This window comes from Sphaeramia orbicularis, chromosome 11 (assembly GCF_902148855.1).
Source record: "Sphaeramia orbicularis chromosome 11, fSphaOr1.1, whole genome shotgun sequence".
NCBI classification, from domain to species: domain Eukaryota; kingdom Metazoa; phylum Chordata; class Actinopteri; order Kurtiformes; family Apogonidae; genus Sphaeramia; species Sphaeramia orbicularis.
Genome location: NC_043967.1, coordinates 30,173,052 through 30,200,471, shown reverse-complemented (window position 1 = coordinate 30,200,471; position 27,420 = coordinate 30,173,052). Strand labels below are relative to the sequence as shown.

Below are 27,420 nucleotides of genomic sequence, written 5' to 3'. Positions count from 1 at the left end.
TGGATTACAAAACAAACAAACAAAAACAGAAAAAAATTGAAAGCAAAGACAACAATTTAAACAAAACTAACCAATGCAATGATACTTATCTCAACATAAAACTATATTATGACATGTCATTATTGTTTTGTATCCCAGACATCTGTTAGAAATAAAACACCTGAATTCAACATGTCCCAATAATTTTGTCCGTATTGTGTACAGTGATCTCAAAAAAAAGAGAAAAGATCCACTGCACCAGATTTAGCAGATTTAGATTCAATCTGTGGTCCTTTAAACAACAGCATACAGTACAAAATACATGATACACTGATGCCCATAAAGTTAGAATAAAATATTTATACCTCTTCTCATGAAATAATTGAGACAATGTGATTTATTCTTGATAGATAAAGTGTACCTGAGACTCAGTATGTAATCATTCCACCTCTTCAAAGGTGATTACTGATGTGTATAAATACGAATAAAAGAAAAATGTGTCAGAAAACCAAATTATTCCAACTTTACGAGCAACAGTGTACATGGATCGACATCAAATTTGACAAAGAGTATCTAGAATTTAAATAATATCATATAAACAACATCAGATTACAATAAATAATACACACAAACAATATCCAAGATCTAATTAAAAACCTATGCCAATCAACCCACATAAGCACATACACCTACACACAGCAGCTTCTTAAAGCCCTTAAATTAAAGCGGAGAGTCCACACTTCAACCACATCTCGATTGTTTCAGTGTACAGAGGAAAACTAACAAAATTATTGTCATTGTCCAAATACGTATAAACCTGACTGCAGCAGTAAACAGTAAAGCTGTCTCTGAGTTTGCTTCCATGATATAAACCCTGGGGTATTGGTTTCTACTCACAAAACAATGGATTAGTCTGTAGCAGAAGTTTCATTCATATAAAACCAAGTTATGATAAGAAAACAGCAAAGGCAAGACAAAATCTGTAACTATCGCTTCTTAATACTGCCTTTATTTCTGCTTTTCCTTTGTCTTCAGTGAGTTTTACTGGTAGAGAAATAATATTTACTGTTGGATCTGCTTAGTGTTAGTTTAATAGTGCAAAGCCTCTCTCATTGTTTTTTTGTTTTATGAAATTATTCATAACATACGCTGGTCTCAGACTGTTGGCTTGTCTTCGATATTTATCTATTTAAGTGCTTGTTATTTAGATTGTGTTCTGTTTTCTGAAAATTGTGTTTGTTGTTTGTTTAAGTATCTCGGGATCTTGTTCATGAGTGAGGGTAGGATGGAGTGGGAGGTCGACAGGTGGATCGGTGGGGGGGGGTGGGGGGGTCTGCAGTGATGCGGACGCTAAACAGTGGATGGAACTTGCTGTGGACTGGCTATGAAAAATACTACATGAAGCATTTAGGAGTGAGCACTGTTTTCAACCTTATATTCGCTGTTTTATTTTTAATCCACTGCATCACTGTCCAAATACTTATGGCCTTGACTGGTTTACAGTTTAGTGTGGATTTTATGTTGAACTTACATATAGTCGCGGAAAAAATTATTAGACCATCAAAAGTCATCAAAAACAATGGTTATGCAATCAAGTACTAACTCCTGTGTGTATCATGTGACTAAAACAGACAGAAAAGAACACATGGAATGCCTAAAAGCACTGTTTTTGTCAGTACAATGCCATAGCTATTGATGTAAGAACTGAAGTGATTTTGGTTATTATCAAAAAAACATGGAAAATAGATAGATATCAGATCTGAAATTAAATTCTCATGAGCTATTTTTGTTGTTATCATTATATTTGTCCAAACAAATGTACCTTTAGTTGTACCAGGCATTAAAGTGAACAAGAAATTGAAGAAAACAAGGGTAGTCTAATAATTTTTTCCGTGACTGTATAGCACAGGGGTGTCAGACTCATTTTACTTCAGGGGTCACATACAGCCTAATATGATATAAAGTGGGTCCGGAGCAGTAAAATAATATAAATAATAGGATAAGAACTTAGAAATAATATCAACTCCAAAGTTTTCTCTGTGTTTTTGAATGAAAAATAAATAAAATTCCGTAATGAAAATGTTTCCGAACTGTACTTGAACATAACATGAACGAATGTGACCAACCTGAAAATAAGTGCAATTTTAACAATATTACTCCTTAGTTCAGTGTTTGTCAACCTTGGGGTCGGGACCCCACATGGGGTTGCCTGGAATTCAAATGGGGTCGCCTGAAATTTCTAGTAGTTGATAAAAAAAAAAAAAAAAAGCCAAAAAAAAACAAAACTTACTAAAGTGGTAAGGTTTCACTGTAAAAGGATTGACGTTATACCAATGCAAACTTTGGTGCTGCTGGTGGATCTACACCCCAGGTGAGCCTCTAAATAAGACCCTCTTTCCTCCTCATTTCAGTTTAACCCCTTGAACACTGGTTTCAGATCTTTGTGGTGCAAGATTTTATCAGTTTGAGAAAGAACAGACTGTACCACACAACTGAAAAAGGGGATTGGGAGCAGTTAATGCAGTGTTTTTTAACCTTAGGGTCAGGACCCCACATAGGATCGCCTGGAATTCAAATGGGATCGCCTGAAATTTCTAGTTACTGATGAAAACATTTAAAAAAAATTTAAAACTTACTAATAAAAATGTACATTAAATAACCTAAATGTCGTGTAAAATTAACGTTTACTTGCAACATATTATAGCAAACTATTACATCATCAAAAACAAATTAATTTTAGAAGTCTTTAGAATTTTAAAAGTCTCTGTTTTGAATGTCTGGGGTTGCCAGAAATTTGTGATGTTAAAATGGGGTCACGAGCCAAAAAAGGTTGGAAACCACTGCCCTAGTGTATCATTTTTATCACAACTTACAGATCGCAGTGGATCTTCAAATACACAAAACATTCCGTAACAGGCAGAATATTGGTACAATTCCACATACTTGTCTGTAAATGTAAACATTTTTGTGTAATTTTCCTTTTTTTTTTTCTTTTTTTTACACTAAAAAAAAGAGAGAAAAACTAGCTTTTTTCATTATTTATAGGTTACTATGATAGCATTGGTCAACAAAAAATTTATTGTTTAAGTTTTTTGAGCTGATTTAGGATCATTTTGGTGTGCTGAATCCAAAAATCACATTCATTTTGCTCAATCAGGTCAACTTTCTGAACTATGCTACATATTGGCTTTTTAACATTTTTGCTTACATTTATGGGCATTTTCACATCATATGATACTAAATTCTTTCATATTTCTTGCAGTAAATGAGTTCTGAAGATTTTACTTTTGCCAATTTACGATTAATGTTTTTTTTAATATTACAGGTGAATGAAATGGCTTCGACTAGAAGATCTTGCAAAAATAAGCCTGACGTATTCTGCTACATCTGCGGTGAATACACCATTGTACCTAACAGGAATCAAGTCACAAGTTTCATAAAGTGTGCTTACCAATCTTATTTTGGTATTAATTATTATATTTTGTGAGAAGATCAAATTTGTCAAAATCAAATTAGCAAAAAAACCTGACCTGATTGAGAAAAACAGATGTCATTTTTGGATTTAGCGGTGCAAAATGGTCCTAATTCAGTTGAAAAAACCTAGACAACTTGCAAAAAACATTTTTTTGTAACCCAGTGTAGTATTTTACTGGTCTGACCCACTTTAGATTGAACTGACCTAAAATGATTTTCACATCCTTGATTGCTAATATCTTCAGTGTAATTTTTGCATTTTACAAATTCATCCCACAGGCCGGATTGGAGCCTTTGGCGGGCCGATTTTGGCCCCCGGACTGCATGTTTGACACCTGTGGTATAGCTGGTGAAACAGGCCACAGAAGAACAATCATCCAACTTGTGTCTGCCGTTTGTGTAGCTCTTAGTTGAGGCCATGGGTGCTATTTGACGGCACCGTTTAGAGGGTGTTATGGATAATCTACTGGCACGCTGTAATGGTATTTGTTTAGAGATATTTTAAGTTCCTGACTATTTAAATAGAGATCAGGCAGATTTGCTTCGTACTTGTTTGACTAATGCCAGTAAATGTCAGATAGAAGACTTAATCTGGACATTTAAAACCATCCCCACAAACACAATCGCACATATCTGTATACAGGCAATCCTCCAAATATATGACTGCAGCCATACTGTAATCCCTGCTGTTTATCACATATCAGAATCCATCTGACTCCTGCTGTGATTGATGCTTTGGGGTTTTGCTAATGCCTTAGTTATCGCCAGGGATTATATGAGTCACAAAAACCTGTCTGGGCTCCTGCACCGGTTCATGTCATCAGACTACGTGAGAGGATTGTGCCGCCGCCACCGTCTGTAATCACCAGAATAAAAGCTGATGTGTTTAATCATAGGTTGCTTCCTGCTGCTCTGTTGTGGTTATGTTGCAAAAAATATAAATGAGATAAAAAAGGGAGGTAGATATCGTGGCTGACTGTTACCACTCATCCCGGTGTCAGCATAAAACAACAACATGCGGGTGAATCGGATGCCAGCAGATGACCAGTTTACCCATAACCCCATCACAGACTGTGTTTACATCCACACTAAGGCTACAAAACTTTCATTTTAACCTCTTACCATCTATCACAGGGGCGTCAAACTCATTTTAGTTCAGGGGCCACATTCAGCTAAATTTGATCTGAAGTGGGCCGGACCAGTAAAATAATATAACGTATGTAACAATATAACATAATAATATATAAATAATGCCAACTCTAAACTTTCCTTGACGTGTTAGTGTGAAAAAAATAAGATTACATTACGAAAATGTTTACATCTACAAACTACCCTTCAAAACCATGTGAATAACATGAACAAACTGAATAAATATGTGCAATTTTAACAATATTATGCTTCAGTTTATTATTTACAGACATAATATTATTAAAATTGTACTTATTTCTCTTAAGACATTTCAGGTTGTTCATATTTGTTCAGGTTATTCACAGTTTTTGCAAAATTATACTTTGTTTTAGTGTAAATACATGAAAATATTTACATTTACAAAGAGAAAAATTTGGAGTTATGAGTATTTATAGGTTATTACTGTAGTATTTTAGTGATCCAACCCACTTTAGATCATATTGGTCTGAATGTGGAACCTGAAATAAAAGGATTGTTAATATCTTAGTGTAATTTTTGCATTTCATACAAAGGGCCAAACTGGACCCTTTGGCGGGCCGGATTTGGCCCCTGGGCCGCATGTTTGACACATGTGATCTATCAGTTCACCAGCGACTCAAATCAGTCAGATCCAGTTAAGCAATAAAGACCCACTGCTACTATTGTGGTAGTTCCCAAATAATTTTTCTTTCTATTTAACCTTTATTAAATGATTTATCACCATTTATCATAATATTTTCCTGTCAATTTTGCATTTTTTCAGTGAAAATCAGGTATTTTCCTATAGTTATTGTACTGATTATGTACTTTAATCATCATGCTGAGATTACGGTTGAGGGTTATAATCAAAAAAAGAGAGAAAACTTGAGAAAAAGTGACTTTTTCAGCAAAATATATCGTTAACTGAACATAAACCAAGAGTCTCCATCCACTGTCATTGATTAAACTCCATGGGTTTTACTGGTAGAATAGAATAGAATAGAATAGAATAGAATAGAATAGAATAGAATAGAATAGAATCTTTATTGTCATTATGCGAGGCACAACGAAATTTCGTCCAGCAGCTCTTGGCATTAAGGCACACATATTTACACACATATAATATAAAAGGCACATCTAAGATATATACATATATATATATATATATATATATATATATATATATATATATATATATATATATATATATATATATATATATATATATAAAAATAGAAAAATAGAATAAAATAAAGTGACACAAGTATCCGTAGTGCAAACTTTCAGTCAACGTTGCAGAGGATATGTGTTTCCATGGTAACTACTAAGGGTTTTAGAAAATATCGATTCTGCAATATATCGCGATATTTCATTTCACAATACTGTATCGATATTAAAAAGTACTGTATCGATATATTTAGGTATTTATTCAAATGCAGACATGGCGGAGGTTAATTTTTTGTTTTTCTTTATTGTTTATATCTTATTTATTATTATTTTACACTGTTTTATTAAATAATGGTTATTTGAAGCACCTTTAAAGCACTTTTTACTGTCTGAGAGGCAGATGTTAATTCCTTTGTTGGGATTGCACAAAAATAATGTTATAATAGTTATGAACTAATAGAATATGAACATTTGAGCAGGATCTTAATCTGGAATGTCTGTAAAATATAATTTAAGTTTTAACACAGGAACATTTTGTGATATAACATCAGATCCTGTTGTGATCAAATAAAAATGTGTTTAGTATTTGCGCAGATTTGTTGTGTAATTCAATTCTTTCAGGAAATAATCATTTTTTAAAAAGAAACAAACAAAAAATTGCCTTTTTAACAGTATCATGATATAGTGTGATATATCGTATCGTGATCCTAGTATTGTGATTTGTATCTTATCACCAGATTCTTGCCAATACACAGCCCTAGTAACTACAGCGCCTCTGGGTCATATCTGATGACCATGAAAAGATGATAAACTGTATTTTACACCAATTATTTACATGTATTGATAGAATTACTAGCTCTAAGTTTATTAAACATTTTAGATCAGTAGATGCTTTTGGTCACTGGTGTGTATTTGGGTCTTTATGGGTTAAAGTCTACTGTTTTTGTCCATAAAACTAACCCTAAACCCAGCTTAACCCTAACCTAAAGCATTCAGAAAACACTTGATGTTCAAAGGTTAAAAGGGGTTTTTAATAGACAAACTGTGGATTAAAGAGTCAATAGTCATTTTTCAGTGAAGAACAAGATTTACTGGTGAACGTGGATGTCTGTAACATTGTTTCCAAAAGTCTACAGTTTATGGATCCTAACACACCAGTCATGTGGAGTGTTTTAAGACAAACACAATAGTATGTACATAATGTAATATTCCACTGTTAGTAACTGTGACTTTACACACACAAAATATTCCACTATTTGTCTTTATCAGCCTTTAAAACCAAGAACAGTTTTTGTGGTGACCATTTTTCACCATTTATTCAAATACTATCCTTACGTTATTTATTTCATTTTATTTTATTTAAGCATGTATTTATTGAGATTTTCTTCTTTTAACCAAGACAACAATTTACAAACAAACAAGACACACAGAGAGTATATATGTAAATAAAAACACAAAATACACACATCAAAAGGAAACAACTACTAACTAATAATAATATTACAGTAAAAATATGACCAAATAAAGAAAATATATCAATTTGTGTCACCCATCCATCCATCAACAGGTATTATTGTTATTATTGTATTATCATTCTTCTCAAGAAAAGTGTAGAAAATGGTCCATATTTCCCGAAACCTGTCAAGTCTGTTCCTTGTTTATCCACTGAATTTTTGATTTTTCTGTGAAAATGTGTTTATTTTCCTATATTTAATTTACTGAGTATGTACATGTTCATAACAGGCCTAAGTAAACACAAATATTATTACATCAAAGCAGTGGAAATTGAAGAAAAAGTGACAAAATATAAAATGAATTGTCTACAATTTCTGTCTTTTGTTAAACAACTTGGGTTTTATTTGTGAATCGATGTCACTGAATATGACGGTGTTTCTACCTTCACTACAGAGCCTCTGAATGTCCAAATGGGTCATATCTGATGCTGCTGAAATGCTGGGGAATTGTATTTTACCTCAATTATTTAAATGTATTAACAGGAATAGTGGTTCAGCAGTTATTAAACATTTTATTCAGTAAATGTTTTTGGTCACCAGCAGCTGTTTAGGTCTTTAAGATTTAAAAGACAAAGTCCCTCATAAGCTGATAATACTTTGTGGACTTTCTGTTCTATCCTCTGTTATAATGCTAAACAGTAGGTTTGTTTTATTCTGTCTATAATTGTGGACATAGTCTTTAGTCCATTAGTCCTGACTGTAAACGGAATGTGAGTGACAACTGGTGGTAAATATCTAAATAATTCCCATAAAACCTAAATAATACCAATCAGAATGTTTAATGCACACTAATATTTCACTTTTATTCAATATTTGACGATATTATTTTCCCAAAGGAGCATTTTCTAATCCAAACATGTAATAAATGCCAGTATTATTGAGTTTTATAAGGATTCTTTGGACATGTATACAGAACATTCACAAAGAAAATATAATTTGCATGTTTTATTTCATTTTGCGAGACATATCTCCCATTTATAGTCAAGGCAAAGACAGTAGAGATGGATGGGTCAAAGAAAAGGTCAAGAGTCTGGTTGGAGAAATACATCTACAATTAAATATTATGACATAGTTTATAAACAGGCTGATACTGTATATGAGCAAAGATTGAAAAGTTGACCTTTTTCCAGAAGGTGTATGAGGGAACAAAAGCATGAGGTTGAGTTCACACAGTGGAACGTCTGCCCAGAGTGGAAAACTAACAAAAAAAAAACAACTATGGTTTTTAACCCTTTAACCCCTAACGTCTGTGACGAGCATTCTGTGTTTATGATTGATTTTAAATATTCCTAAAAATTCAACCATTTGCTCAATGAGAAAAATTCCAAACGTGCTGATAGAATAGACCTTGTTCTGTCCATAGACATCTGAGCATGCTCAGTACACCCCCCACCACCCGTGTAATGGGGGGTAAAACACAGAGCAGTGAGACAGACTCACTAAAAAAAAAAAAAATCAATGGTTTGAGCTTTTTTTTTTTACCCTGTTTTCCTTGTCATTCTTTGTTTCTACTGTTGGTTGCAGTGTTGTCATGATTTTCCTTTATTTATTTAGTTTTTTTTATTGTGTTTTACTGAGTTTTGACTGTGTTACTGCTTTTTGGAGTTCCACTATGTGTCAAAAAGAGAGAAAAAAGGGGCTAAAGGGTTAATGGAGGATGAAAAGGTGCATGTAAACAGGAATATTTCATCTTATTCAGAACATTGTCATTTTCAGGATGAACGAAAAATTGTGCAAATACACATAGTTTTGTTTTACTGTTGTTTGCAGTTTTGTCGTTATTTTCCTTTGTTTATTTAGTTTTTTTTTTTTATTGTGTTTTTACCGAGTTTTGACTGTGTAACTGCTTTTTGGAGTTCCACTATGTGTCAAAAAGAGAGAAAAAAGGGGCTAAAGGGTTAATGAAGCACGAAAAGGTGCATGTAAACAGGAATATTTCACCTTATTCAAAATATTGTCTTTTTCAGGATGAAGGAAAAACTGTGCAAATACACATAGTTTTGTTTTTACTGTCGTTTGCAGTGTTGTTGTGATTTTCCTTTATTTATTTAGTTTTATTTACTGTGCTTTTACCGAGTTTTAACTGTGTAACTGCTTTCTGGAGTTCAATTATGTGTCAAAAAGAGAGACTATAAAAGGGTTTAAAGGGTTAATGGAGGATGAAAAGGTGCATGTAAACAGGAATATTTCATCTTATTCAGAATATTGTCTTTTTCAGGATGAACGAAAAATTGTGCAAATACACATAGTTTTGTTTTTACTGTTGTTTGCAGTTTTGTCGTGATTTTCCTTTATTTATTTACTTTTTTTTTTTGTGTGTTTTTAACGAATTTTGACTGTGTAACTACTTTTTGGAGTTCAACTATGTGTCAAAAAAGAGGAAAAAAAGAGGTTAAAGGGTTAACGGAGCATGAAAAGGTGCATGTAAACAGGAATATTTCATCTTATTCAGAATTTTGTCTTTTTCAGGATGAACGAAAAATTGTGCAAATACATGTAGTTTTGTTTTTACTGTTGTTTGCAGTTTTGTCATGATTTTCCTTTATTTATTTACTTTTTTTTTTAGTGTGTTTATAACGAGTTTTGACTGCGTAACTGCTTTTTGGAGTTCCACTATGTGTCAAAAAGAGAGAAAAAAGGGGTTAAAGGGTTAATGAAGCATGAAAAGGTGCATGTAAACAGGAATGTTTCACCTTATTCAAAATATTGTCTTTTTCAGGATGAAGGAAAAACTGTGCAAATAAACATACTTCTGTTTTTACTGTTGTTTGCAGTGTTGTTGTGATTTTCCTTTATTTATTTATATATTTTTTTTTTTTACTGTGTTTTTACCAAGTTTTGACTGTGTAACTGCTTTTAGGAGTTCAACTATGTGTCAGAAAAAGAGGAAAAAAAGAGGTTAAAGGGTTAATGGAGCATGAAAAGGTGCATGTAAACAGGAATGTTTCACCTTATTCAAAATATTGTCTTTTTCAGGATGAAGGCAAAACAACATAGTCAATGTGACAGTATTCAGAATTTGGTACAAGTCACGTACACAGCATATTCCGTTGGGATCGTCTGAATTAGGCCTCGTCCCGAATGTACGTGGCGTTTTCAAACATGTGGGATATGCCAGTATTATTTGGGTTTTAGGAACATTCATTGGATATGCATTCAATAAATCTCAACCCAGGTCTCTTTCCTGTTTATGGTCATGTGCTGTATGTCCTAAAAACAAGCCCACATTTCTGGTCAGAACAGAAAAACACACCTGCTTTTCAACATTACAGATGTGGAGATGAACAGATTCTTCAATATCTACAAATATCACAGTAGGAGACAACGGCTGAAGGACTGAAAGACGGAGGCTGAAGACGGTCGCTGTTGGAAAACTTTACAAGAATCCCACTGGAAAAATGACACATGCAGCTGCAGCTACTCTGTTATGTTAATCTGAACTGTATGTAAACAATAATGATAGGAGGATATTTAGCCTAGTGAATAGATCAGTAGGTGTCTTTTTTGGATTACTGTAGGCATGTGATTGTAGTTAATCCGTGTATCATTCGTTCATTCGTTTTTCAATTTAAAACCAAAAATCACTAAAAATCAAAAATATGACTGGTTTTTTTTTGTTTTTCATTTTCAAAACCAGAATGAAAAATGGATAACGGTTTGTTTTATCATTTCCCGATTTTGTGTCAAATGAAAAATGGAAAAAAAAAAAAAAAAACGGCTAACGACCGTTTCATCTAATTTTGCTATTTTTGATATAGTTAAGTTGTCTGACCTGGAAGTAGCCGTAACTAGGGAAGAAATAAACAAATGGAATCATGGCTGGACTGGAGGAATATTTGCTATAATTAAGCTGCTGTTAATCTTGTTAATTCAGAAAAATAGAGCCGAATTTATTTTTTTAAGTGAATGCAATACGCTTCCGTATCAAACAGCAGCTTAATTATAGCAAAATATTCCTCCAGTCTGGCCATGTTTCCGTTTGTTTATTTTTTCCCTAGTTACGACTAGTTCCGGGTCAGACAACTTAACTATATTGAAAATAGCAAAAATGGATTAAACGGTTGTTATCCGTTATTTCCATTTTTTTATTTGAGCACAAAATTGGGAAATGTAAAAACGAACCGTTATCCATTTTTCATTCTGGTTTTGAAAATGAAAAACAAAAAAACGAGGCTTTTTTTTTTTTTTTAAATTGAAAAATGAATGAATGAATGATAAACAGATTGTAGTTGATCAGAATTAAACAAGGTTCATCCCATAGGGAGCGTCAGAAAAAGACAGAGTCACTTTAAGAACTACTGTTTATCACTTTTCTACTGCTGTGAACTTTTAACATCCATAGACTGATAGATAGATAAATAGATAGATGTACTTTATTTATCCAAAACTGGGAAATTACAGTTGTTTTTTGTTTGTTTGTTTTTTTTGTTGTTGTTTTTTTAGATAGAATCGATCAGGTCAAAGTTGTGTTTTAGCCACATTAAACACAGAAAACAGATCAATCTCCTTTTCAAATTAGGTCTAATACATGGATTTTCACTAGCTATTTGTTATTCACAGTAAAAATGCCATGTTTTTTTGGTTGGAATAAGGTTTTCATGAAGCAACAGATGTTAACTAGAAGCACTCGAAGAGCGCAGACCTCCGCCAAGGCTGATCAGTGCCCCCCCCAACGTGGGCCCCCCCACCCCCGATCACCACCAAAATTTAATCATTTCTTCCTTATCCCATTTCCAACAAACCCTGAAAATTTCATCCAAATCTGTCCATAACTTTTTGAGTTATGTTGCACACTAACGGACAGACAGACAAACAAACAAACAAACAAACCCTGGCAAAAACATAACCTCCTTGGCGGAGGTAACAAGTCGTACCAGGCACAACAAACCCCGCCCTCGCACATATTGTATCTTATTTTGGCATCGATCCAGCTGATGTCATCATGTCTATGCATGTGCTGATGTCAGCATATCAATTGCCTCCATATATGTGCCAAGTATGAAGTAAATTGAAACTAAATTCATATTTTTACAGATATGTAACCCTTAAATATTGCTTGTCTCACCGGGGCTGTGGGTAAGGCGGGTTACAATGGTATTCTTGGTGGTGATATGTTTTTCTATCTTCCGTGCTAATAATCACCAAACGGCAGGACAATTTCAGCCAGCTTTATTGTCAGCAGCTCAGGACAACGCACACTGCTCGCACTCCACCATGGACATAACTCTTGTGTCACGCCAAAACAGGTCGTACCACAAACAATAGGCAGGAACCAACATATTAAGAAAGGCAAGAAGAAACATAATAAAAGAACATATAATAGATATGGACTAGATAATTAATGAAATAATATGTAAATTACAACATAAACAAATGTCAATATAATAAACAAAAAATAATAATTTGGAAATAAAATAATATTCAAATTAAATGTTACAGACATTTGAAATTTCACCCGTTATAAGTAAATGGGAAAAATTTGAACTTTGACCTAATTTTCCAAAAATGTAACCACATCTCTTCTAGTCACTGGCAATCTATGAACCCAGTTTGGTATGAATTTTATCAATAGTTTTGTGGCTAGAGTGTCAACAAACCAAACCCAAAACAATAACCCCTGCCTCCCCTTCAGGGGGCAGGGTAAAAATCTAGTCCAAAACTATCTGCTGTTGACTTTTTCCTTTATGTTGTATACTTTGTGTGTGCTCAAATATGTAGAGAGCACAATAGATGAATACAACAACAAAAAAGAGGTAATGACTGAAAAATACGAAGCACAATTGAACTGTTGGCTCATATCCTGGTTGTCAGCAGAAAAAAAAAAACATCATGTGGATGAATAGAAAGACAGTGGAGTACAAGTAGAGAAAGGATGTATGATTAATCACACTTAAGTTGGAGGGGGTGTAAAGGGAAGAATGGCAGCGAGAGAGGGGGGGACATCTGAGATCTTTTCATCATTTGCTGAATGTATTACTGCAAGCCTGGCGAAAGGTGTGTTCACAGAGAGCCAACGCCGACTGATTGTGCTGAGGACAGCAGGACGGGGACGACAGCAGAAGGATAAATCACCGCTCCCAGCGCAGAGAAAAGCCACAGTCTGAACTGGAAATAAACCAGTGGGACTCCTTACGCCTCGCTAATGGCCTGTGGTGCTTTCTGCCAAAAGATGCTTTCTGAGAGAGGGCCCACAGATCCGGCAAATGTACAGATGAGCGCTGATAGAGCATCTAAAGGTGGGATATTTTTAGTTACTGTGTAGGTGTGACATTATGTGTCACTGTTCTTAAATCATGATTTTAGAACTGTTTCTGTTGTCAAGGTTTCAAGGAAATCTTATGATTTAAGGAAAAAAAAAATACTTGGGTGGGTGTCCGCAAGACATGAAGGATAAAAAGAGTACAGCATTTATATCTGTGTCTACAGGAGTGTCTGTTAGAATAGAATAGAATAGAATAGAATAGAATAGAATAGAATAGAATAGAATAGAATAGAATAGATCTTTATTGTCACTGTCACAGGGACAATGAAAATCAGTTTAGCAGCAAAAACACTTAGTCCAACAGAAAAGACTATAAAAATATCACACAAAATATTGATAATGTAGGCAGATGCAAAAGCAACAGGATCAAATATTAAATAAACATATGCTCCTAAAGTACTACAAAAAGTACTGAAATATACAAAAGCTAACTCTGTACTACAAATGAGAAATGTGTACAACAAAAAAGGATACATACAGACAATATAGGATATATCCTCTTGAGACCCAGCAATGCATTTTTGTCCTCTATAGGGGACGTTTCACAGCTTTACTAAATAAATAAATACATAAAAAATAAATGTTGTCCACTGCAAAGGACATTCCATACATTTTTAAAAAATGTATGTGAAAAAAAAAACTGTTGCATCTTGATGTGTCCAATAAAGGCAATTATTTAATTTGAAAAAAAGCCAAAACTTGTACTTTCCTGGGTCTCAGGAGGTGAAATTATGTTGGTTACACACCAGCTACACAATGCAACATCTTCATGTCATCATTCTTGCCAATATCTGAAAAGTCCAAATATTTCCCAGTGTTCGGTGTTAAAAATTGCGTCTGAGGAGCAGCTCTGTTATATCAGAGAACCAGCGGCCTGGAACTCGGCCGTGCGGCGTCCTTGCCCGGTTCATTTTGATAAAAAGCGATGTTTGCAGAGGATGGATTCAACCTCTCAGCACGTGGCCCTAAATGGCTATTTGGAAAATGGCTGCGCCACTTCAATGCCAGAAGCCAAAAGGTGATGCTCACGGCTCAGGAGAAAAACCCATTCAAGTCAGACCGATCACTCTTGCCATTGCTACCTGTCACACGGAACAAATTGAATTTGTCTTCCTTCGGTGGCTTGTTGGAGCTCTAAACAGCGTATTAGTGGCTCTACTTATCAAAGCTGTCAGAGCAAATCTGTTTAGCTGTGAACCTGGTAGACTTAAAATCAACCCTCAGATGACACTGGATACATATACAGGTGGCAGAGTCTCCACATTATTCAGAAGGATTCAATTCAGCCCCACGTCGGAGGGAATGTCAACAGAGTAATGACTTTATTAGTGCAGTGATGATGGTTTATAGAGAAATTTAACTACTATCTACATTACAACTGTGCTGCCACTGACTTCAAAGCTAGTATTCGGGGTGTATATTGTGCTTTCACTTCATCTGATGCAAAATAAGGCCATCACCACTTTATTTTTATTTCCAAAATGTCATCCAAAAATAAAGTAGATCCCATTTCCAATTTCTTTTTCTTTTTTTTTTTTTTCTTTTTTCCAATTTCTTATTATAGCAAAATGGAGGTGTTGCTTAACTTTTGTGTTAAATATTTGGTCTACTGTAGGGGTTCCCAAAGTGGGGTATGCGTACCCCCCAGGGGTACTTGGAAGAAGCCCAGGGGGTACTTTAAATACGTTGTCATGTACCAAATACAAAATAAATGAGTAGAATTAATGCTGAAATATAAAATATAATAAATACATTCATATAATAGTTTTATTATTAATAATGTTGTTTAAGCTTTGGTAATATTTTAAGAGCATTTCTATTTTGTATTATTCAAAATTAGTTTATTTGAGTAGCTAAGTAATTATTTTTGGTTGATGATAGGTTCATTTATTAATTAATGACCAGTTTATTTATTTTGCTTACCAATGTAAGAGGGCACTTTTCAGTTTATATTTTGCACACAAAATTTACTTTAAACATGCTATTTTAAATATATATATATATATATATATATTACAGTTAAATATATGTTGTTTGTTTACAATGTTTTGAAAATATAAACAGACACCTTTGGCTCAGGAACAAATTTTGCCTAATTTTTTTCGATCAAAAATGCTGAAGCAAGAGTTGGGGGTACTTGGCTAAAAAAGTATCCAATCCAACTTTATTTGTAAGGCACTTTAAAACAACAGCAGTGGACCAAAGTGCTGTACGGAAAAAGAAATAAAAAAAAAACCCAAATAAAAGAATAAAATATGAGAGTAGATTAAAAGACAAAAACAGTGCTGTACAGAAGAATAAATAAAACCTAAATTTAAAAGAAAACATATTTCAGGGGGTACTTCACTGTAAAAAGTTTGAGAACCACTGGTCTACTGAGTTCAATCTACAATAGAACATACTGAGGTAAAGTGTGCAAAGTGGAAATCAGTTCGTGGATGAGGCTCTTTTTTGCGCTGGATCGTCTCCAAATGTTCCAACATCCTTTTAAATGCCATCAGCTGTTTTTTTATCTGCAAATTTCATGCACATATGTCAAAGTACGCTGTCATTTAGATGTGAGACTACACTATAATAAGCATAGAAGAGATAAAAAAAAAAACAAAAAAAAAAATGAATTGAGGCTGTTCGTTTCATTACTAATGGTATTTTTTCATTTCTATTGTGTTATTGCAGTGTTTTTTAACCTTGGTGTCGGCTGGCATTCAAATGGGGTTGCCTGAAATTTCTAGTAATTGATAAAAAAAAAAAAAAAATACTAACAAAGAATATATGGTGAGTTGACAGAAACAATCCCAATACATAAAAGACAAAACTCTGAAGCTGAAACTGAAGCACTGTGGTACTGTTTATCTTTCAAATGTTCATTGTGGTCGGTTTCAGATGCTGCAGCTCTTTCATAATTCATAGTTGGAGTTCTTGTTTGTTCAGTATTAATTGTCAGCCTTGTAAATATGAGCTCAACTGATTGTACATATCCTGAGCAAGGAAAATAAAATTCTCACTTTGTGCAGTAATCTACACCTGGCTTTTCTGCCTCCAACCATAATAATATACATTATATAGACTAAATGTCGTCTAAAATTAACGTTTATTTGCAATATAGTATAGCAAACTATTACATGATCAAAAACAAACTAATTTTAGCAAAAAAAAAAACCCTCTGTTTTGAATGTTTAGAATGTCGCCAGAAATCTGTGATGTTAAAATGGGGTCAGGAGCCAAAAAAGGTTGGAAACCACTGTGTTATTGACTCTGCTGTAGTTCACACCATGATGAAAACCACCATAGTTTACATTCCTCTCTATTGGAAACATATTTCTAATCAATATTTCACTATGCGTCTGATTGTTTCCCTTCTAAACATGTCCTTCCAGGTCTCACAGGCTTTGATTCATTTAAATGTAGTCGCGTTGACTGACAATGTGTTTGTCATAGAGCTGATGCGGCTGTTTGTGGATCCTCAAAGCTCCTTTAAATGTTAAATTAAACGCAAAATGAAGACTGATGTAAAATCTGGCAATATTGATGAACTGATGATTTTCACACCCTAACCTGACAGTGACATTATTTCCAGTGCGTGTTGTTAAAAGTTGAATTCATCTGAGCCACACTGAGCTGGAAGCAGCCATCGAGGGGAAACTAAATGCAGGTGCACCCTCAGAGCTGCAGTTCGTCTCCATCCACACTCTGCAGTTTACCGCTCTGCATGCCCCTGGAGGGCTGAGGTGAAAACTTGAGTGATGTCCCCGTCTGAGAGCGGCCCCTCTCTCTTTTACACCAGCCTCCCCATCGTGCTCCCAGCGGGAAATCCCTGTCATGCACCGAGCGCGAGGCTCCGCCGCCGCTGAAGGCTTTCGTGCTGAAGTGCTTTCAAATGTGCCAACAGTGTTATTGCTAAAGCGGCTTTTCATGGAGGTCATCATGAAGCTGCATCTGTCTAGAGGTGGATGTGAGCGGCATCGCAAACACAAGCAATTCATTTCATCTCCTAAGATCCATGAGTCACACCGCAAACAGTCCGGCTAACACGGTTACATTTAAATGTAGCGTTATCTCTGGTCGGACTGCTCTATTTGGCTAATGTTAACTTCAAAAAAGTCAAATGTTCCTTGGATGAATTTGATTATTTTATGGCCAGTGGGAAAAAAACAGCAAAAATTAACCCATAGGGGTCTGAGCCTATTTTGGCTGTTTTAGAGAACTTTTGATTTCGCCTTTATATACTATATAAAGCACAGGTGTCAAACATGCGGCCCGGGGGCCAAATCCAGCCCGCCAAAGGGTCCAATCCGGCCCACGGGATAAATTTGTGAAATGCAAAAATTACACTGAAGATATTAACAATCAATGGTGTCAAAATCATTTTTCCACATACAGACACATACAGTCCAATTAGATTTCAAGTGGGTCAGAACCAGTAAAATATTATCATAATAGCCTATAAATAATGACAACCCTAAATTTTCTTTTTGTTTATTTGGTGTAAAAAAAGTAAAATTACATGAAAATGTTGACATTACCAAACTATACTTTTACAAATATGAACAAACGGAAATGTCTTAAGAAAAGTAAATGCAATTTTCCCAATATTCTGCCTGTTACTAAATGTTTTGTGCGATTGTAATGAACATGTGTAAATGATAAACTGATAAACTGAGGCAGAATATTGTTAAAATTGCACTTGTTTTTCTTAAGACAATTCCAGTTGTTCATGTTATTCAGATTTTTAAGGAAACTTTGTTGATGTAAACCTGATCATAATATAATTTTACTTTTTTCACAGTTTTTATTTTACTTGTCCGGTCCACTGGAGATCAAACTGGGGAAAATGTAGCGCCTGAACTAAAATGAGTTTGACACCCCTGATATAAAGAAAAAATTACTATACCTATGTTTGGTATCCTTTTTCTTTCAGCACAACTTCATCCATGTCATCTACCTTTTTTTTTTTTTTTTCATTTTAACCAAGTATATGAACACAAAAGGCCAAAAAACACACAAAAAAATATAAAATTCGATTTGAAAATGTATATAATTTATTGCATAAATAACGCACAGATGTTTAACGAACCTTTTCAAAGTCTTTAAAAGTGAATATTGTTTCCAAATATTAGGTTATATAAAATCAAAATTGTAACAAATTAAAACTATACTTAAATATTTGGCATAAAAGCAGATCTTTACATAGGCGTCCCAACTCATTTTCATACTTTTACTCACGTTTGTTTGCTCTGGTTTCAAACCGTCATATCTCCAGTTGTATTTGCTCTATCAACATCAAATAAAAAGTGGGAGAGTGTTTCAAGGCCACACTTTCGAACGTAATTGTCCCCAGTGGTCTACGTGACTGACTTTTGACACTACGATGTGTTGAAAATATCATGTGATTCAGTCACGGGGCTGTGACTGTGGACCTCTTAGGGTTAAGCAGGAAAGAAAAGCAGACTGGTTTTTACTTGATTAAGTTTGGAGCTATTTTGGCTGGTTGTTTTTAAATATATTGTAGTGAGCCACATTGATCGCGCTGTTGGACAGTTTGTGCCGAGTCATGTGACTTGCATGGTTTGCAGTGTTGCTGAGTCATGTGACAGTGTGCTACTTTGCATGTTGAAAATATGCGTTAAAAGCTAGTTCCTGTTATGTGTTGTGTAGTCATGTGACTCATGTTGTGCCTATGAGGGGAGAGTAGCTGAGTTGATAGGGTGGACGGAATGTTTTATTTCGATGCAATGACTGAATGGTCTGGGCTGTGTTACATATGTTGTGTTGTTAATGAAAGATAACACTGGTCAACAACAAATTTATTGTTTAAGTTTTTTGAGCTGATTTAGGATAATTTTGGTGTGCTGAATCCAAAAATCACATTCATTTTGCTCAGTCAGGTCAACTTTCTGAACTATGCTACATATTGGCTTTTTAACATTTTTGCTTACATTTATGGGCATTTCCACATCATATGATACAAAATTCTTTCATATTTCTTGCAATAAACGAGTTTGGAAGATTTTACTTTTGCCAATTATGATTAATGTTTTTTTTTTAATATTACAGGTGAATGAAATGGCTTCGACTAGAAGATCTTGCAAAAATAAGTCTGACGTATTCTGCTACATCTGCGGTGAATACACCATTGTACCTAACAGGAATCAAATGATCAAATGATTTTTTTTCTCTTAAAACCTATTTTGGGTGAGAACTACAGGGTGGGGAAGCAAAATTTACAATGAACATTTAGTTGTTTTTTCTCAGCAGGCACTATGTCAGTTGTTTTGAAACCAAACATATATTGATGTCATAATCATACCTAACACTATTATCCATACCTTTTCAGAAACTTTTGCCCATATGAGTAATCAGGAAAGCAAACGTCAAAGAGTGTGTGATTTGCTGAATGCACTCGTCACACCAAAGGAGATTTCAAAAATAGTTGGAGTGTCCATAAAGACTGTTTATAATGGAAAGAAGAGAATGACTATGAGCAAAACTATTACGAGAAAGTCTGGAAGATACTATTAAAGAAGAATGGGAGAAGTTGTCACCCCAATATTTGAGGAACACTTGCGCAACTTTCAGGAAGCGTGTGAAGGCAGTTATTGAGAAAGAAGGAGGACACATAGAATAAAAACATTTTCTATTATGTCAATTTTCTTGTGGCAAATACATTCTCATGACTTTCAATAGACTAATTGGTCATACACTGTCTTTCAATCCCTGCCTCAAAATATTGTAAATTTTGCTTCCCCACCCTGTATATGAAAGAATCAACCCATAAAGTCACAAAAATGTAATCAATTTTGTGAGAAGATCAAATTTTTCAAAATCAAATTAGCAAAACAACCTGACCTGATTGAGAAAAACAATGTCATTTTTGGATTTAGCGGTGCAAAATGGTCCTAATTCAGTTGAAAAAACCTAGACAACTTGCAAAAAACATTTTTTCGTAACCCAGTGTAATAAAACTAGCTTCTTGTTGTTGTTTAGTGTATTGAAACCCCAGAAGTGCGACTCAAGTTTTCTCTCCTGCGACTTTATTCTGCTGAAACGTCGCAATATATATTTTAGATTTTACCTTTATATACCACATTAATAGAATTGCTCCACAGAGTTAAAGGAATTTAGTGAGTCACACCACAAACCAGAGTCCTGCATGGGTCCACTTTTCCAAACCCGAACCTGCCCGTACCCACAAAGCTGAGTACCGCAACCCGACCCGCTACCCGCATTTTTTTCCAAGTCCAATTCGCACCCGCTCATACCCACGTACATTAGACCCACAACCCGTCCCATGATTAAACACATTATCTCCACAGTAACTCACTTTTAAGGGGTTGATTATTCCACAATAAAACAAACCGGCTGTGGATCAACCATGGTGAAAGCAGATGATCATCGTCATTAAATGTCCTGCAAATTATTTTCAGCCATGAATCTTCTTTTATTTTTTCACTTCTTTGCCCGCTACCCACCCACATTTCATTTCATTTTACCCATTCCCGTACCCGCAAAAATTCCTCTTACTGTTTTTTTGTACCCATCCCTGCATGTTTTTACAGGCTAGCTGGGGGTGGCTGCGGCTCAGGAGGTAGAGCAGGTTGTCCAATAACCGAAGGGTTGACGGTTCGAATCCCGTGCTGCTACTCACACTGGTGTATGAATGTTTGATGGTGGTCGGAGGAACAGTAGGCGCAAATTGGCAGCCACGCTTCCATCAGTCTGCCCCAGGGATGCTGTGGCTACAAATGCAGTTTACCACCACCAGAGTGTGAATGTGAGAGTGAATGAATAATGGATCCACTAGACGCGTTCTGAGTATGCGTTCATAGAAAAGTGCTATATAAATCTAATTCATTATTATTATTATTATTATTATTACTAACACGGTTATATTTAACTGTAGGTTTATTTCTAGTCAGACTGCCCTTTTTGCTTAGCGTTAACAAAAAAATGCCAAATTTTCCTTGGCTAAATTTGATTATCTCACTACCAGTGGGAAAGAAATGGTAAATGCCAAAAAATTAAGCCAGCTGTACAAGAAACAAAAGTTTTTTTTTTTTTTTTTTTTTTTTTTAACTTGTTTTGGTTTGGGGCTATTTTGGCTGTTTTTTTTTTTTTTTACATTTTTAATTTTACCTTTATACACCACATTAAAAACTGCTCCACAGTGGGTTAGGTTTGGAGGAATTTGGATCCACTGAGAGCAGATCCTCTTCATCAGAGTCCACCATATCTCTATTGTAGCTCAGACTAGACTTCCTATTCTTTCTGTTTTATAGCTGGGTTCCATCTACCAGCTAATGTTTGAAAATGTCTCAGCAATGGACGACCATCCTCTCAGCCCAAGGTTCGTTATCTACCATGTTTGGAGCAGAGTTCACATCCTGTTCACTAAAAAGCTCAAACAAACACCAACTCTATTAAAACGGTTCACAACTGTTGATTTTTTTTTAGAAATGATCTGCCTCAGAAGTGGAAAACAAATGACAAAAGTGCTGGTTAGTTGATGTTTTCAGCGTATATTATAAAGTGTTATTCCACAGATATCTGTTTCTAAACATTTATACAACAGATTTATAACCTTCCACTTGACAGAACCTGAAGAGTGAATGTACTGTAATGTGCCCATAGTGTTTTGAGACAAACATTTCATTCATTTTGACTCAAGACTGTATCTTGGAAACTAAAGACAACCCACATTTTTAATTTAATTTGTCTTTATTAGATTAGTGACTCAACTTGGTGAAGTCTTTTATTTTACTCAAATTTTATTCTGTATGCATTTTACTTGTACATCAGTGTTATTAAATGGTGTTTTTTTTTTTTTTTTTTTTTTTTTTTTAGCATTTCTCTCTTTTGTCTTCATATCTCAGTTTGTTTCTGCTGTATTTTATTTTAGTTTTGGTGTTCTTTAACAGCAGTTGAGTATGTATTTAGCTGTCTTCATTGGTCAAAATACTGTGTAATGCCAAGCCCTGTATCTTGAAAACTACCGTGAACAAGAGCCTTTCACATTTTTTATGCCTGTAAGCTCTTGTATATTGGTATAATCTTTTTCAAACAACCAACTATACCAAGTAACACTGTTTTCTTCACTTTGTTGAACTGTATCAGTGTAAATTAGACATTGAGAAACACACACATACAATAAAATGTTCATAACTATGTTTTATTTTTATATTGGTCCTCTACTGGGATATTAAATGAACCATTGTTTGAGCTTGTTACTGGTTAAATGGAATCATTATTAGCTATAATATATTAATAGTACACAGATATGTGTGGTATGTGTGTATGGTTCAGTGTGGGTCACTCAGTGACATTTAATGGTGACATTGCAGATGGTTAGTGTGTAAAGAGAGTGTGTTTAGCCTTAGGACGGTAATAATAACTGGTGGTTTTAATCTGTTTTTTGTCTATTGTCCCCTCATATTTTTTTTTTCTATCTATTGTCTGTTTGTTTTTTGTCTATTGTCTTTTAATATATGCATATATGTGTATGTGTATAAATATATGTGTGTTTATATGTGTATGTATATATAAATATATTTTGTCTGTTGTCTTTTTTGCTTGATTTTTGTCTATTGTCATCTATTTTTTTTTTTTTTTTTTGTCTTATATTAGTTCTTGGCTATTGTCTTTTTTTGTTTTGGTTTTTGCCTGTTGTTGTTATTTCTGGTGACTTGTTCCTGTTGTGATTTTGAAAGTAAAAGTAAAAATGTATATTAAAACAAACAAACAAACAAAATACATACATACATACATACATACATACATACATACATACATAAAATAATAATAATAACTGCTTCACTCAGCTCCAGTAAGTGGGGGAAATATAACTTAACAATGCATGCGACCTGGGATAAATAAAAAGCGGAAATGGGAAAACATAATTATGATCTCGTAACACATATTGCCGACTCCATGGTAACCTGCTCCCTATGTAGACATAAATGGCTCATGCTAAAGTAACAAAAACACAATGATTATCATTTATACGGGATTGTACTCTAATAAAAACATAATTGTGAGTATTATTTTCCATTTCCACCTGAAAGTCCATACATATTACACACTGGAACTTTAAAATGATGTTACTCTTTAAATGAAACGCATGCTTCACAAGACGATTCTTCTGTTCAGAATAAAAATGAGGCCTATTTCCTAGAAACAAGTTCTTTCAGTTCTTGAATTTAATCTTTTTCTTTTTTTTTTTTTTTTTTTTTTTTTTTTGCAGTGCACATTGCTGTGTTTGGGATTCTGACTCAAGTTTTCATATTTTAATCTCGTAAAAGGCCTTGAAGTATAGCACATGTATTTACCATGTATCTCACATTCTCTCAAAAAAAATTAAATCCGGTGTAAGATAATTCCTTTGAATCCTATATTCATAAATATTCATTGACAAATTAATATACCGAGACATCAAAGCGTCATTGACCAAGGTCAGTGGAATAGAGAGGTACGTGTAGGAGCGAACACAGAGAATTATAGTCGGAATGTTTCTAAAGCTGAGACGATTGTTAAGACAGGAAGTAACATCCCCTAATATAGTTCTACCCCAGTTCTGTCAACCAACACTCTGCTGCCGTCTTCCACATGTGCTACATCTAATAACATAAAGCATCAACAAAAACTGTCAAGTGGCTGTTGCAAGGAATTTAAATCAAAACCGGAGCTACTGTAGTTATCTTCATTATCTATAAATAACACTATCTAACATTCTCTATCTGTGCACATCACATTCCTATGAGTCTCTGGTGGTGATACTATAGCACTTACTTTAGGAAACTGCTTGACTGGTATTAAAACTTTCTGGCCCAGTTTCATGTTCTTGTTGATGACAACGTCGATGAACTTCTCCTCCTCCTTCCCTTCATCTTTCTGGATTTTTTCAATCTCTAAAAAGAGGGAAAAAAGAAAATAAATGTCAGTGTTGACAACAGGCAGATATGCAGTTTTAGTTTGTAGGATAAAATGCTTAAATGAATTATTTGTTCCTTGTCTTCGTTATGCAATAAAGGACCAGTTTAATGAGTTTGTGTTTGCAGTCGGGCTTTGCAGACATTGCCTAACTCTGTTTCTAAGCTCATGTTACGTCCATGATATGACCACAAGTCAAGGTGGATTTTTTTGCAAAAATCTTAGTACTTTTTGAGTTCTGCTGCATTAGCTTACAAATGACCATGTCATAGAATGAAACCCATTTCAGTTCATATGTCAAATACATCCCAATGTGACCTCAAGTGGGACAGATCAGTAAAATAATAACATAATAACCTATAAATAATGTCAACTCTAAATTTTTCTCTTTGTTTTACTACAAATAAGTAAAATTGCAGTATAAACAGTGACTCTACAAAGGCACAAAACATTTAGCAAGTGGCATCTGGAAATGAAAAATATAGCATTTAACTTTATGATCAATACAACTTGACTGTCAAGGTTTTTTGTGTAATTTTTGGACTTTGCAAATTCATCCTGTGGGCCAGGTTGGACCCTATGACCCGCTGGACGTATGTTTAACACCCCTGTACTAGAGCATCACAAACAATCCACTTCTATTCATTCATTCATTTTCTGAACCCGCTTTATCCTCACTAGGGTCACGGGGGTCGCTTGGAGCCTATCCCAGCTACATAGGGGCGAAGGCTTCTTCCACTTCTATTGCATATCATTAGCCTCATAGCATAACTGCATATTTTTGGCCAAACTGTGGAATCTACCTTTACTCTTCTAACACTACCGCTTCATTTTGCATCATTTGATATAAAACATATGACTTAGGCAATTATACTATGAGGCTAATGATGAGTACATACACAAAGAAAAAGACACAAAAACAAGTAAACAAAAAAACCCCAAAAACATTCAATACAAGTTTGAAGTAGAAAAAGAAAAAAACTACATAATGTCTGAAGTGTGCAGGAAGAGTCAAAAACTAGTGTCAAGTTTATCTACTGATTTACTTCTACATTCATTTCAATACAAACACGTTTCTACACAGCTCAAAACAAAGCATTTATTACAGAGTAAACGTATGAATATTCTGACAGTAAGCAGTTATGATGTTTCATTATCAAGTAATCATTTTTAAGACACATCTGGCAGCAGTTCAGCACAGTTCCACCTGTGTTGCCATGGTAATGTATGACACTTTTAGCAATATACACATGCTATAGGTACATCCATGTAGCCAGTAGAATGTCAGCTTAAAGCTTAACAAAACTAACTGTCAGACAATAGAACACAATCCAAACAACAAGTACTTAAATAAGTAAATATCTAAAACAAGCTAACGGTCTGAGACCAGCTGGGGCGTCGATAAGAAAGGGTAAACATGACAAACATGACCGCGGGGCCCAGTGTTTGTGGGGGGCCCATAGAGCAGTGCAGGGGGCCCAATGGATATAGAAGTTGTTAAAATTTCGAGTAAGAACCACTGTAGAACAGAGGTGTAGAAGTCAGAAGCCGAATGGTGAAAGGATGTTTCGTTTTTGTTTTCATGGACTGCACCCCAACGTACACCCCCCCAAGACCAAGGTCTGACAGATGGAGAAGATGGGAAACATCCATTTCTGTAGGGTCCAGAAAGATTATGCTTTCATGGGGCCTATGATCTATGATTGGTAGTGGGGCCCCTGGAGACCAGTATATGTCATGACTATGCTTTCAAAAAATAAAAGAACAATGCAGCAAACTTTTGCGTTGCTAACAATAAGCTAACAATAAGCAGATCAAACAGTACCAGGAAAACTGAGAAAAGTTTCAGTCTTGTATATTGAACCTTTAAGTACAGAAGTAGAATCACAATATTCATACTGAAAAGTTAATCTACTGTTGTTTCTATACAACTCCTCTGATTAATGTTTGACAAACAGCAACACCACTGGCTACAGATATTTTTACCACATATAGATGTGAATAAAGGGGTTGGGTTCGACTTTAAGAACTGCTAAGCTAAGCTACATGCCACGCTACGTTTCAGTTGAAATGATTAGTCAATGATGTGATTTATCAGTCTTCTTTTATTGGTTCTTTATCATAGCATGACAAAAAAGGACCTTATTCTTAAAGTGAATAAGAAATTGACTGATTGAGAAAATCGAGTGTTGCAGCAATGAGCTTTAGCAGCCAGGAGTGAAAGCATGGTGAACTTATTGTTCACTCATCTTGCATTTTTGTGGGCTTTTTCCATTGGATTAGTTAGATGTCTGAAATAAGGTGGTTAACACAGGCTTGAATAGGACATAAAACATGCAAGTAAATGATCTAGTGTGAATTTCATTTATGCATCTTTAAAAAGGAAGTAATAGTGGAGCTGCATTCTTCAAACTATTCTGTTTGCTGTTCAGATCAGGGCAGACTAAAGGGAAAGTTTTTGCAGAAGAAGCATTTGATGTCAGATTATAGGTTGGACACTGAAGAAGACTGAGTCATGACTATGTGTAACAGGGTCAATTATTTCGCAGCAACGTCAGTATGTATATGATATTGTGTATTGTTAAAATTGCACAAAATCTGTTCATTTTGCTTTCATTTCTTTTGGTTGGTACCTGACATTGTGGGCCTCCGGGTCAGTGTGTGGAACTTTTGGTTTGGGTCTGTTCCCCAGCGAGCGATTTACAGTGTGACGCTGCATGTACTGGAGTTTTCACGCTTTTGCCTCTTCCCTTTTGTTCCAGATTTCTGTGGGAGAGGTAAGCAGCCGTACAGTTCGTGAAAATTTTTGGTTTAGCCTCTGTTAATTTAATTTTTTTACATGAACTGGCTAGTTCAGGCTGAATGAGGTGCTTATAATGTGTTGAAACACATTTCTGTGTCATTTTGTTTTGTGTTGGAGCTTGTTTTATGGGGGTCACTGACCAGAGGTTTTTG

General features: G+C 34.8%; 1 protein-coding gene across 2 annotated transcripts in view; it reads right to left on the bottom strand.

The window, feature by feature from the left end:
- Positions 1-27,420, bottom strand: part of khdrbs3 (KH domain containing, RNA binding, signal transduction associated 3) — a 319,020-nt gene that overhangs the window by 166,877 nt on the left and 124,723 nt on the right. For both annotated transcript variants that reach the window (XR_003936645.1, XM_030147660.1), the window contains exon 2: positions 24,325-24,443. Coding sequence is in view for 1 of the 2 variants with exons in the window: in XM_030147660.1 (XP_030003520.1) it covers positions 24,325-24,443 (119 nt within the window). In the remaining variant the exon portion in view is untranslated. The remainder of the gene's footprint in view (positions 1-24,324; positions 24,444-27,420) is intronic.